The sequence below is a fragment of the Capra hircus genome, chromosome 20, assembly GCF_001704415.2.
Source record: "Capra hircus breed San Clemente chromosome 20, ASM170441v1, whole genome shotgun sequence".
NCBI classification, from domain to species: Eukaryota; Metazoa; Chordata; class Mammalia; order Artiodactyla; family Bovidae; genus Capra; species Capra hircus.
Genome location: NC_030827.1, coordinates 31,125,516 through 31,137,689, shown reverse-complemented (window position 1 = coordinate 31,137,689; position 12,174 = coordinate 31,125,516). Strand labels below are relative to the sequence as shown.

General features: G+C 39.1%; 1 protein-coding gene across 4 annotated transcripts in view; it reads left to right on the top strand.

The window, feature by feature from the left end:
- Positions 1–11,851, top strand: part of NNT (nicotinamide nucleotide transhydrogenase) — a 93,943-nt gene extending 82,092 nt beyond the window's left edge. For all 4 annotated transcript variants that reach the window (XM_005694731.3, XM_005694732.3, XM_013972774.2 and 1 more), the window contains exons 20-22: positions 6,606–6,724; positions 8,192–8,307; positions 10,618–11,851. In XM_005694731.3, coding sequence (XP_005694788.1) covers positions 6,606–6,724; positions 8,192–8,307; positions 10,618–10,767 — 385 coding nt within the window. In that variant the 3' untranslated portion in view covers positions 10,768–11,851. The remainder of the gene's footprint in view (positions 1–6,605; positions 6,725–8,191; positions 8,308–10,617) is intronic.

The following is a 12,174-nucleotide window of genomic DNA, read 5'->3' as shown; positions in this document are numbered from 1 at the left end:
ATATGTCCTGTAGTGACTCAGTCTTTCTTGAGCCTCCCCCTGGGCTTCCCTGCTAGCTCAGTTGGTAAAGAGTCTGCCTGCAATGCAGGAGACCTCAGTTTGATTCCTGAGTTGGGAAGATTCCCTGGAGGAGGGCATGGCTACCCATTCCAGTATTCTTACCTGGAGAATTTCCATGGACAGAGGAGCCTGGCAGGCCGCAGTCCATGGGGTCACAAAGAGTTGGACATGACTAAGCACAAGCCTCACCAATCGGGTTTTGGGGAGAGGAACGGACTGGGGTGCAACAGGAAGCACTTGTTGATGCTCAGAAGGATTGTGAGATCAGGAGAAATTTTTGGTGTCCAAAATTTGCCATGAGGATCCCAAAAGAGCACAAATTCGTTGCAGTTAGTGGCATAGGACGGAGGTAGAGCAGTGTCTTGCGGTTGTTCTGGGAATCCTAACTTTTACCAAAGCTGTTGTTCTCTCTTCCTAGTGGTTTTGACAACTGCCCCTGCCCCCCGCCATTAAATAAAGAGCTGTCTCAGCTGCCATAACTGCCTTGACTATGTTCACTGCTGGCCAACCATCCTTAGCATTTGTTTGTGAAATCCTTTTGAATCCATTTTGTACTAAATTGGTGGTTTGAACATCAGCTCAGATGAATGAAACCATCTCTTCCTGATCCACAGAAAAGAGGCCTGAAACTTCCCCTAACGAGGGAGTTTGTTCTCTTGTGGCTTAGCTGGTAAAGAATCCACCTGCAATGCGGGAGACCTGGGTTTGATCCCTGGGTTGGGAAGATCTCCTGGAGAAGGGAGAGGCTACCCACTCCAGTATTCTGGCCTAGAGAATTCCATGGACAGTCCATGGAGTCACAAAGAGTCAGATACAACTGAGTGACTTTCACTTCCTAAGTTTTTGACAGAAAGGTATTTTTTAAAAAATTTAATTCCAGTTCTTTCATTTGCATTTGAAGACCATTTTCTTTCTTTCTATTAAATGAAAATGGGGAATATTTGGTCAACTTCTGTTTTATTTGGTCTGCTTGAAAATCAGTTTTGCCTTTTTTTCTAGCCAGTTGATCTTTTTTCACTTAGTGTGGGTTATTTTCTAAGTTGTTAGGTATTTTATGTTTCTCTTGAACCTTTTCCAAGTGCCCTGTGATCCTTTTAAGCTGAAACTCCCTAACTAAATCTAGTTATTTAGTTATATTATGGGATCTAGTCAGTGGTGGGAGATAGAGTGCCTTTTACTGATATTTGAAAACAACCCTGCATTAATTTTGAATGTTGATTTGAAATCACCACAGTTGAAATACAAATTGGCATTGACTTTGAATAAAAGTCAGCTTATTAACAATATAATTTGATATGTCAGCTGTATTACTAAGAACCTCTGTGAAGTGAAATGACCTTTCCAAACTAAAATTTTTGAGTTTAGGATGTGTTCTTTGGAAATATTTTGTTCTATCATTATTCAAAAATAATGACATGTTAGGGTCCCCAAATTTAATTACAGAATCCCTGCCTTGGTGGGCACATTCTTGGTGCTTTTTAGTTCTTCCACATGCTGTTTGGGCTTCCCTGGTAGTTCAGCTGGTAAAGAATCCGCCTGCAGTTCAGGAGACCCCAGTTCAATTTCCTGGGTCAGGAAGATCCCCTAGGGAAGGGATAGGCTACCCACTCCAGTATTCTTGGCCTTCCCTGGTGGCTCAGTTGGTAAAGAATCCATCTGCTATGCAGGAGACCTGAGTTCAATCCCTGGGTTGGGAAGATCCCCTGGAGAAGGAAATGGCTATTCACTCCAGTATTCCAGCTTGGAGAATTCCATGGATTATATAGTCCATGGGGTCATAAAGAGTCAGACATGACTGAGAGACTTTCACTTTTATATGATATTTAGAAGAACATCAAGTTGCAATATTCTATCAGTATCTGTGCATATCAAACAGTGCATTAAAATCATAATAAGCTATAATTTCAATTTAAGTTCTTCTTGGCTGAGATTTGGCTGTATAATCTTGGTAACATATATATTTTAGCTATTATAAGGAACTGTTAGCTGGGAGAAAAGGAAACATGGACTGTGCCCACTTAACCAGATGCCCATTCGGCAGAGGATCCAGGTGTTCTGTGTCTAAGAACTAGTTATTACTGTTCGATTTCAATTAGGTAGCTCTCAGAGAACATGCTGAAAGTCTTTACTCATTTTTTTTTCTGTTGAGCTCTCGCTGTCTTTAAGACGTAGCAAAATCCTGTTTCTCATTCTAGCTTTACTCCTTAGATTGAGTGTGTGCTGATGATTTTTTATCTGAACCAATCTTGATGCAAAATGGTGGTTTTATAATCCACTACATTTATCAGTTGGTATTCTACCATTATCAGTTCAGTTCAGTTGCCCAGTCGGGTCCAACTCTTTGTGACCTCATGAATCACAGCACGCCAGGCCTCCCTGTCCATCACCAACTCCCGGAGTTTACTCAACTCATGTCCATCGAGTCGGTGATGCCATCCAGCCATCTCATCCTCGGTTGTCCCCTTCTCCTCCTGCCCCTAATCTCTCCCAGCATCAGGGTCTTTTCCAGTGAGTAAACTCTTTGCATGACGTGGCCAAAGTATTGGAGTTTCAGCTTCAACATCAGTCCTTCCAATGAACACCCAGGACTGATCTCCTTTAGGATGGACTGGTTGGATCTCCGTGCAGTTCAAGGGATTCTCAAGAGTCTTCTCCACCACCACAGTTCAAAAGTATCAATTCTTCGGCACTCAGCGTTCTTCACAGTCCAACTCTCACATCCATACATGACCACTGGAAAAACCATAGCCTTGACTAGACAGACCTTTGTTGGCAAAGGTTTGCTTTTGAATATGCTATCTAGATTGGTCATAACTTTCCTTCCAAGGAGTAAGCATCTTTTAATTTCATGGCTGCAGTCACCATCTGCAGTGATTTTGGAGCCCCCAAAAATAAAGTCTGACACTGTTTCCCTATCTATTTCCTATGAATTGATGGGACCAGATGCCATGATCTTAGTTTTCTGAATGTTGAGCTTTAAGCCATTATGAAGCTTGCTCAGTTGTGTCCGACTCTTTGCGACCCCATGGACTGTAGCCTACCATGCTCCTCCGTCCGTGGGATTCTCCAGGCAAGAATACTGGAGTGGATGGCCATTTCCTTCTCCAGGAGCTCTTCCCAACCCAGCAATCGAACCCAGGTCTCCCACATTGCAGGCAGACACTTTGCCATCTGAGCCAGGGAAGCTCATTATAGGAGAGAGTAAGCCATTTAAGCCATTATAGGGGAGAGTATTCCCTCCTTCCATTTCTTTCTTTCATTAGTGACCTAATCTGTTATCAGTCTTTTTTTAAAAAATAAGTTTCTAATAGCTTTATTTTATGATTTTTTAGCCGTGCTGAGAGGCATGTGCGATCTTGGCTCCCAACCAGGGATTGAACCCATGCCTTCTGCAGTGGAAGTGCAGAGTCTTGACCACTGGACCACCAGGGAGATCCTGGTTATCAGTCTTGACTCCTGAGTTGCCTTTTCCCCCAGAGGGTTATGGTCCATTACTAACCTTATTTATTTTGATGTTCAAATTACTTTCTTATTTTTATACACCTTAATGTCATGCATGTCACATCCATGTCCCTCTCTTATGTGCATTTATTTTGCTTTGTGCTCTGCCTTCTTTCTCAGTTTTTGTGAGGATTAAACAAATTGAATCTTTCCTCTTTTATGAAATTAAAATTCTTTATTCCGTATAAGTGAGCTTTACCTTTTCTGAGTCTGTTATTATCTTTTTTTCTTTCTGCTTCTGTTATTACTTGTGAGCCTAAGGGATTATTCATCCCTTTCCGTCATTGAAGAAAGGTTTAGAAGTCCTGAATTGAAGACTGTGATGCTTGTTTACAAAATCAGTCCCCTCTGAAACTTCATTCATATGTCTTTTCTTTTCCTACATTCATGCAATCAGAAGGCGTAGGAGGATATTTTGGTTGTTTCAATATACTACATTTTCTCCCATTTTTTATATTAATGCTTAGAATATTATTGTTAGAGTATTAAAGTGACATTTATCTTCAGATTTGAGGGTTTGTAATATAATTCCCATTTAATGAACATATGCTATGGTGCCTGGAGATATTCTTTTCAAATGTCTTATCCTACTGCCTTTGTGAAAATGTTAACATTGTAGAGTATACATCTCAATCCAAGAGTCTGTGTGATATTTTGGAAGTGCAAAATATAGTTTGTATTATTACATGAAGAATGTGAGCATGAATTGTTGGTATTTTGCCTCATTTCTTTTGTTTTCAGGGTGATTAAAAACTCTCATTTGAAAGAGACAGTGATACTAGGATAGTAGTATCTAGCCAAAAAAAAAAAAAAAAAAGGAGCAGTCTTAACAATCTTGTTTTTAGAGAATATTTAAAAATTTTACTCAAGTATTGAACATTTACATTTCTAAAAATGATAGAATTTGTGATTAAAGAATTTAAGCTTTATGAGATGGTGAGGTTCGGTGACCACAGTCTGGAGTAAACTAATGACTGCCTTAATTTTATTCTCACTAAAATAAAACTCACTGAAGAAAGAGATGATAAATGCCTTTTAACAGAGTCTTCAATATACACACTATTGTATATAAAATATTATCATATAAAATAGATAACTAATTAGGACTTACTTTATTGTATAGGGAACTCTACTGAATACTCTGTAATGGTCAATATGGGAAAAGAATCTGAAAAAGATGAATATATATATAACTGATTCACTTTGCTAACACAGATAGTAAATCAACTATACACCAGTAAAAATTTTAAAAAACCAAGTCTTGGATTATTTTTTCTATATATTTAGATTTAATTTATAAGCACTTATCTTTAAGTCAATTAAATATAGTTCAGCCAGTCAAAGTAAGTACCATCACACATACACACAAATAATAAAACATTGTCCCACAAACAGAAGGTCAAAAGTATAGCCCAAAGATTCCACTTCTACTCCGAGAGAGAGGCTTCCATGTAGATTGAGAGCAGATGCAGGGCTGGCACTCAGGGAACCCAGAGTGGCTCAGTTCCCCCAAGGGAGTAAGCCCAGAGTGGAGTAGAGAGAATTTCCAATCTTTTCATTCCTGTGACAAAAACAATTATAGCTGAAGAGTTGTATATGCCACCATACAAAGTTCCAAAGTCCCCAAATGGCCTCAACAGTTTGGTAGTTCCCCAAGTTACCGGCTGCTGACCTTCTTTCTCGAGTCTTAGGTTATTAATAGTCCATTCTATGCAGTTCATTCTACCTCCCACCCCTAGTAGTTTTTCAGAACCTACTTCCCAGCTGTAGAGGTGCTGGTAAATGTTTTGCACTATTGCAGGTACTTTCTGTAAGGAAACATTTTTTTTTTCCTATGTCCATGCAAACATTTAAAAATTAAAAAAAAATGTTATTTGAAACTTTGTGTGTTCTCAATTTTTGTTAGAGAATACTGTAATTTGGATTCTTAGAATTCCTTATTTCACCCATTTAAGCAGAGATAAATAGGTATTTCTCAAACCTTTTCTTCAGGGTTTTATATAACCCTTGGTATGAGGTGGGCTTGTAATAACAGCTAGTTAGTACTCTATGGGAAAATTGAGAGAGCTGATTAGTAACTTACCAAACATCATATAACTGGTTATCTTGAGCTAATAACAAAAATGCCTCTTAAATTGCCTGACCATACTAACTGTGTTGTATAGTAGTGAAAAGCACAGACTTTTGAAGGAGACCTGAATTTGAATCTCTGGTTACCTGTTCACTAAAAAAGTTGTCAGGTTGCATGGCACATCTTGAAGAGTCAGCATTAGCCATTATGCGAAAATATATGCAAGGAACCCCTGTTATTTACATTCTTGCTCTTTTGCCCTATTTTAGATATAAGAATGTAGCTCTATAGCTCAGTTTATTTAACTAAGTCCTAAATTTGAATCAGGTGCTCTGAATTCTAATTTTTGATGGAGATTATTAAAGATGACTTAGGGATAGAATGAAATAATATATAAGAAATTTATAAATTATCTCACAGTATAAAAACATGAAGTGTTAATTTATCTTAAATGAAGTTAATTTTTTTCCACTGTAAAGCTGTTATTCTCATAGAAAATGTGGATAACATAGTTGGATAACTTTCTCTTTGAAAGTAGGCCTTTAACTTATGTGCACGACAGTGTTTTTCATGGCAAATGTTTAATTCCAGGCTGACTTCAGAAAGATTAAAAAAATCAGAAAATATCATGAGAGAACATAATACTTACTGAATGTAAGGTGGTATTATTTATTAATGTTGTTGGGAGTTCATTGGACTTAAAACATATATGGAAGAGTCAGGTTCTAAAGCAACACTTATTTTCTTGAGAGCAGTTATAGTTTGTATATATGGAGATCCTTAATCTCCAGCCTTACTCTTTGTAGACTAATGGTATATCTGGACTGATTCTATTCCTTCTTGCAGAGATCAGATAGTACCAGGAGAAGCAGAGGTGCCAAGAACAGAGTGTGCAGGTCTGGAGGTAATCCTGGGGTCCTTGTACATTTTGGCCCATCAAATAAGGCCAGCTGTTCATTTGTTTCCTGTCTAGGTTTGGAATTCACCCAGTTGCAGGCCGGATGCCTGGTCAGCTTAATGTGCTGCTGGCTGAGGCTGGGGTGCCATATGATATTGTGTTGGAAATGGACGAGATCAATCATGATTTCCCAGGTAAGTGATGGGGTACTGGTGAAATTCAAGTGTTCTTAATATGAATAGAGCAATGCCAGTCTGAGGATATAAATTGTGGGATTACTGCAGACTTGCTCCCAGAGGAAGAGTAACCTGCTCCTAGTAAGTAAGTAGTTGAAATTAAATCAACGAAAGATGATACTGAAAAATAGTGAGACAGGATCTGGGAGCACCATGAGTAGTCATTTCGCTGCGAGGAGATCTGAAGGACGGTGGAAATCTTGGGGGACAATGCGGTGGAGTGGAGTGCCTTGCAGAGGCGTTAGGGACAGACCTGGGTTTGGAATCCAGATCCTGACTCTGGTTTGCTTGTGCTCTTGAACTTGGTGTTCAACTTCAGGCTTCTCATTTATAAAATTGTTTCCATTGATGACTTAGGATCTGATTCTTGCCAGCGTCTTGAGATTTTACTGGTTTTCAGTTGCACCAATTCATGGTCAGTCAGTACTTTCCTGTTTTCTTTGAAGTACTGGGACTTCACAAATAAGGGGCTGGACTTGGTGGTTTTCACTGGCTAGATGTGGAATGCTAATGACATTTGACCCAAAATCATGTTTGTTAAAATTAAACCAGTTCCCTCTGGCAAGTATCCACTGTAAACTTAAAAAAATACTGTTTATTAGAGAAAAATAAAGAAATTATGTGTATGTCTAGATTCACATGGCATTTTTGGCAAAGTTCTAAGGTAATTTAAATTACGGTTCTTAAAGAGGGAATTTAGGCCATTTTAATTTTATGTCCCCTTTTTAGATTTCACTGTTGCTAAATTATGTGTGAAACTTGGCAGTTCCAAGAATTATGGACACAGCTTTAATATAGTACAGACTCTCAGACCATATTCTTTTAGATGTCAGATTGCATATTAAGTGGTCATTTTGAAAGTTGAAAATGGAATGCATATCTTTAATGTTACTGGCAAGATCATTTTGAGATAATAGCTGTAAAGTCAGATTGGGCTTTCCTGGTGGCTCCGTGGTAAAGAGTCCAGCTGCATTGCATGAGATGCAGGTTCGATTCCTGTGTTAGGAAGATGCCGTGGAGAAGGAAGTGGCATCTCGCTCCAGTATTCTTGCCTGGAAAACCCATGGACAGAGGAGCCTGGTGGGCTACAGTCTGTGGGGTCGCAGAGTCAGGCACAACTTAGCAACTGAACAAAAGCAACAACAAAAGTCAGATTGGGTAGATCCATGGAGGGGAGGGAAAGCATAATAATACAAGCTGCAGTCAGGGTGCTCAGGTTCAGATTCAGGACCTATTGCTTTTAAGCTGTGTGATGCTGGCTAAGTTACTGAACCTCTCTGATAAAGCTCTTTGTACAGTGCCTGGCACAAGTGTTCATCCTATAGCTATTAACTTATTATAACAACTATTATATTGTTTTAAAAAAATCCAGTCACCATCATTTGCCTGAAGTGACCACTGTGATATTTTTATTTTCTGTTGTAGACACTGATTTGGTCCTTGTAATTGGAGCTAATGACACTGTTAATTCAGCGGCTCAGGAAGACCCCAACTCCATCATCGCAGGCATGCCAGTCCTTGAAGTCTGGAAATCAAAGCAGGTAAAGTTTCAGACTTGCATTTCATTCTAAGGATTAAAGGTCTCTTAAGATATGCACACAGAACTTTTCGTGGGTCACTTGATGAGAAATGATGATGCCTTTTAGGAGGCTTAGGAGTTAAGAGGAGATTTAGGGTCCAACTCTCTAGATCCAGCTTCTGTCTGTTCTGTGGTCACCAGAGAAACTGAGTGAATGCCCTGAAGGCCTCCTCAATGAGAACTGCTGCTGCTGCTGCTGCTGCTGCTGCTAAGTCGCTTCAGTCGTGTCCGACTCTGTGCGACCCCATAGACGGCAGCCGACTAGGCTCCTCCATCCATGGGATTTTCCAGGCAAGAGTACTGGAGTGGGGTGCCATTGCCTTCTCCGCAGTTAGAACTAGAGGGGATTATAGGGTGGATTAATGCAATCTGTAACCACAACTGAAAAAGGATCTGTAAGCTTTGGGGATGAGGCTGGCTGAATTCCAGGCCGAGTCCAGTGAAGCAGATGGCTTCCCTCTGGGACAGTGAGTTAATATCATCACCTTCACATATGAAGATGAGCACATATTTTCATTTAATTTTTTTGAAAGGGTTGGGCTTCCCTTGTCACTCAGCTGGTAAAGAATCTGCCTATAATATGGGAGACCTGGGTTCAATCCCTGGGTTGGAAATATCCCCAGGAGAAGGGAAAGGCTACCTACTCCAGAATTCTGTCCTGGAGAATTCCATGGACTGTATAGTCCATGGGGTTACAAAGAGTCAGACATGACTGAGTGACTTTCACTTCACTTGTACATTATGGAGTGTCCAGAAGAAAGGTGATTTAGAAATCCAAACAGTAACATGGCATAGGGAAGCAAGCCCTGCTCACAGCACATTACTTCTGAAAAGGCTAACTGCTAGATTGTAGGGAAATTTAGCCCTTATAATTGTGCTCTGTCCCAACTGTGGGCAACTCTTTTCACCACTCTCAACTCATATCTGGATTTTAAGAATCATTATAACGGATATATTTCCTTTTAATTTGTCTATCTTCATTGTAAAAATGTGGAGTTGTAAACATAGTATCTGTGGTGGGTGAGTAGATGGGACCTGCACTTGTTCATATGTATTTAGACAATTACTGCATCAATCATCAGTACTTTGAGAGTTTGCGCAGTACCTTACTGTATTAATGGTATAGGGGACATTTGCTCTGCTTCCATTTTTGAGTAGCCTCTGTGTCCTAGAAGAACGTAGAAAGGCTTTTTATGTCTTGAAGAATTAACTTGGTATTCAACAGGATAGTGACATCTATAATCTGTGTAATTGTAAATGTCTAGAACACATCTTTGGCACCCCACTTAAGTACCTTGCCTGAAAAATCCCATGGACGGAGGAGCCTGGTGGGCCGCAGTCCATGGGGTCGCTAAGGGTTGGACACGACTGAGCGACTTCACTTTCACTTTTCACTTTCATGCATTGGAGAAGGAAATGGCAACCCACTCCAGTGTTCTTGCCTGGAGAATCCCAGGGATGGGAGAGCTTGGTGGGCTGCCATCTATGGGGTCCCACGGAGTTGAACATGACTGAAGTGACTTAGCAGCAGCAGCAGCAGAACACATCAGTGTTAGAGAAAGACTTACCTCTTCATTTTTCTTTGTGGAAGCATTCTGTTAGTCATTAGCTCTGTTCTGGGGCACACTGGATTACTCTTTGGGCTCTTGTCTTACATCTTTCTTGTCCAATATTCTTTACTTTAAATCAATGGGCTAAGAATCATACCATTTTCCCACTCAACTACTTTTATCTTAGGATTGGTAGTAGAAATTTATGCACTAAATTTGTTGTCTTTAGCCCATTCAGAGAAATCTTTAGCCCATTCAGAGAAAGATGGTTATTATTATTATTTTTTTTGTTGGAAAATGTTATACATTGTCTTTATAGACAAAGACACTGGGGGGAAAAATCACTTATCACTCAGAGATACACTGTTGTTAACAGGACCTTTTCTCTAGTGGATGTAAGAGTATGGGCATATTTGAAGAGTTCAAGTTAATACAAAGTAAACATGAAGGTTCAGGATGGGGAACACGTGTATACCTGTGGCGGATTCATGTTGATGTATGGCAAAACCAATACAATATTGTAAAGTAGTTAATCTCCAATTAAAATAAATTTATGTTTAAAAAAATAAAAATACTCCTTGTGTATTTTAAAAGTCTTTGTAGTAAAGAATCAGTAGTGGTACATGCTTTGTTCAAAGTTAGGGCAGGACAAAGTTTGTGTGTCTGACACGTCCTGGCCAGGTCTGTTAAATATACTCTCTCACCTAATCTTTGGTTCTTAGGTCATTGTTATGAAGAGGTCGCTAGGTGTTGGCTATGCTGCAGTGGACAATCCAATCTTCTACAAACCTAACACAGCCATGCTTCTAGGCGATGCCAAGAAGACGTGTGATGCTCTGCAGGCGAAAGTTAGAGAATCCTATCAGAAGTAAAATATAAAAATCAAACCACCTCTTCACTTGTGGGAACAGGCAAATAAATTATTGACATATACAGCTGATACACATCTGTAGCAAAACTCTTGGAAGAAAAGGAAGACTCTGAAGAAACAAAGCAAATAAACGGAAAATTTTCAAGAGCCGCGATCCATCAATTTTAAAAAAGGATTGATAATTCTAAATGTCTTTCTGTGCATATTTTTTTGTTATGAATTCCAAAAGTATTTTACAAAAGGAGAAAAAAAGTCTCATTTTAGGTATAATCCATTCAGATTTTCCTCAATAGTCAGCATTATTTTAAGAAATTAAGTCTATGATTTTTGGGACTTACATTATACATGGATTTGAAAAAATCTGACACAGTGTAAACATTACAGCCACCTGCATTTATTTTTTTTTTTTTACAAAATGTGACTAATTTGAAACTTTTTATCAACTCTTGAGCTATCTTCTTAACCATTTAACCATAATCTGAGTTAAGCATATCAAATTGGTTTCAGTTTTTCACACTGTATTTTAAAGTCTGTATTCAAGGGTATATTTTCTCACTTCTATTTTAATACATTAAAGGACTAGATAATCTTTCAGAGATGCTGGAAGCAAATCATTTGCTTTGTATGTTTCATTAGAACACCAATGAAACATGTAACTTGAAATCAGTATTAGCTGTATTTTTTAAACCCATTTCCAATTGGAGATCTCTTTTAATTTCAGTTTATATGTGTAGTACTGTATTAAGTGCACTTGAATGAAATTCTACTATTTGCCTAATAAAATGAGTTCATCATGTTTGCATAGTGATGTAGCAGTTGTCTCTGGTGACTAAAGGCTAAAATCAAATAATTCTGCCTGTTGTTAACATCTGAGGAAGGAATTGCTGTCATGAAATAGATGAGATTAACTTGTTTTACCTGTTTGGAAGAATGACTTTTTCCCTAAATCATTGTGTATTTGAAGGTGTTATGTAAATGATAACGTTTGAGAGAAATGGTGGCATTTTTCTAGCTACCTCTTTGTTTAAGCACCAGTAAAGATTCTGCCTTTTTGGCACCAGTAAAGATTGTCCTTTTGCAGTAAACGTGTAATTTTCTTTGTGTCTTTGCTAGTGTGCTAAAAGTTCTATACAGGTTGAATGTGTGGTGAATATTCAGAATACCTATTTCTCTGTGTAATTAACTTGGCATCAAGTTTCTTTCTTTCTGCTTGTTTTTGGCTGTGCTGGGTCTTCACTGCTGCGTGGGCTTTACACTAGTTGTGGAGGGTGCTGGCCGCTCTCCAGTTGCGGTGTGCAGCCTTCCCATTGTGGTGGCTTCTCTTGTTGCGTTGACCATGGGCTCTAGGAGCCCCAGGCTTCAGCAGGCTTCTGTATCATGTGGGCCCACTAGTTGCAGCTCCCGGGCT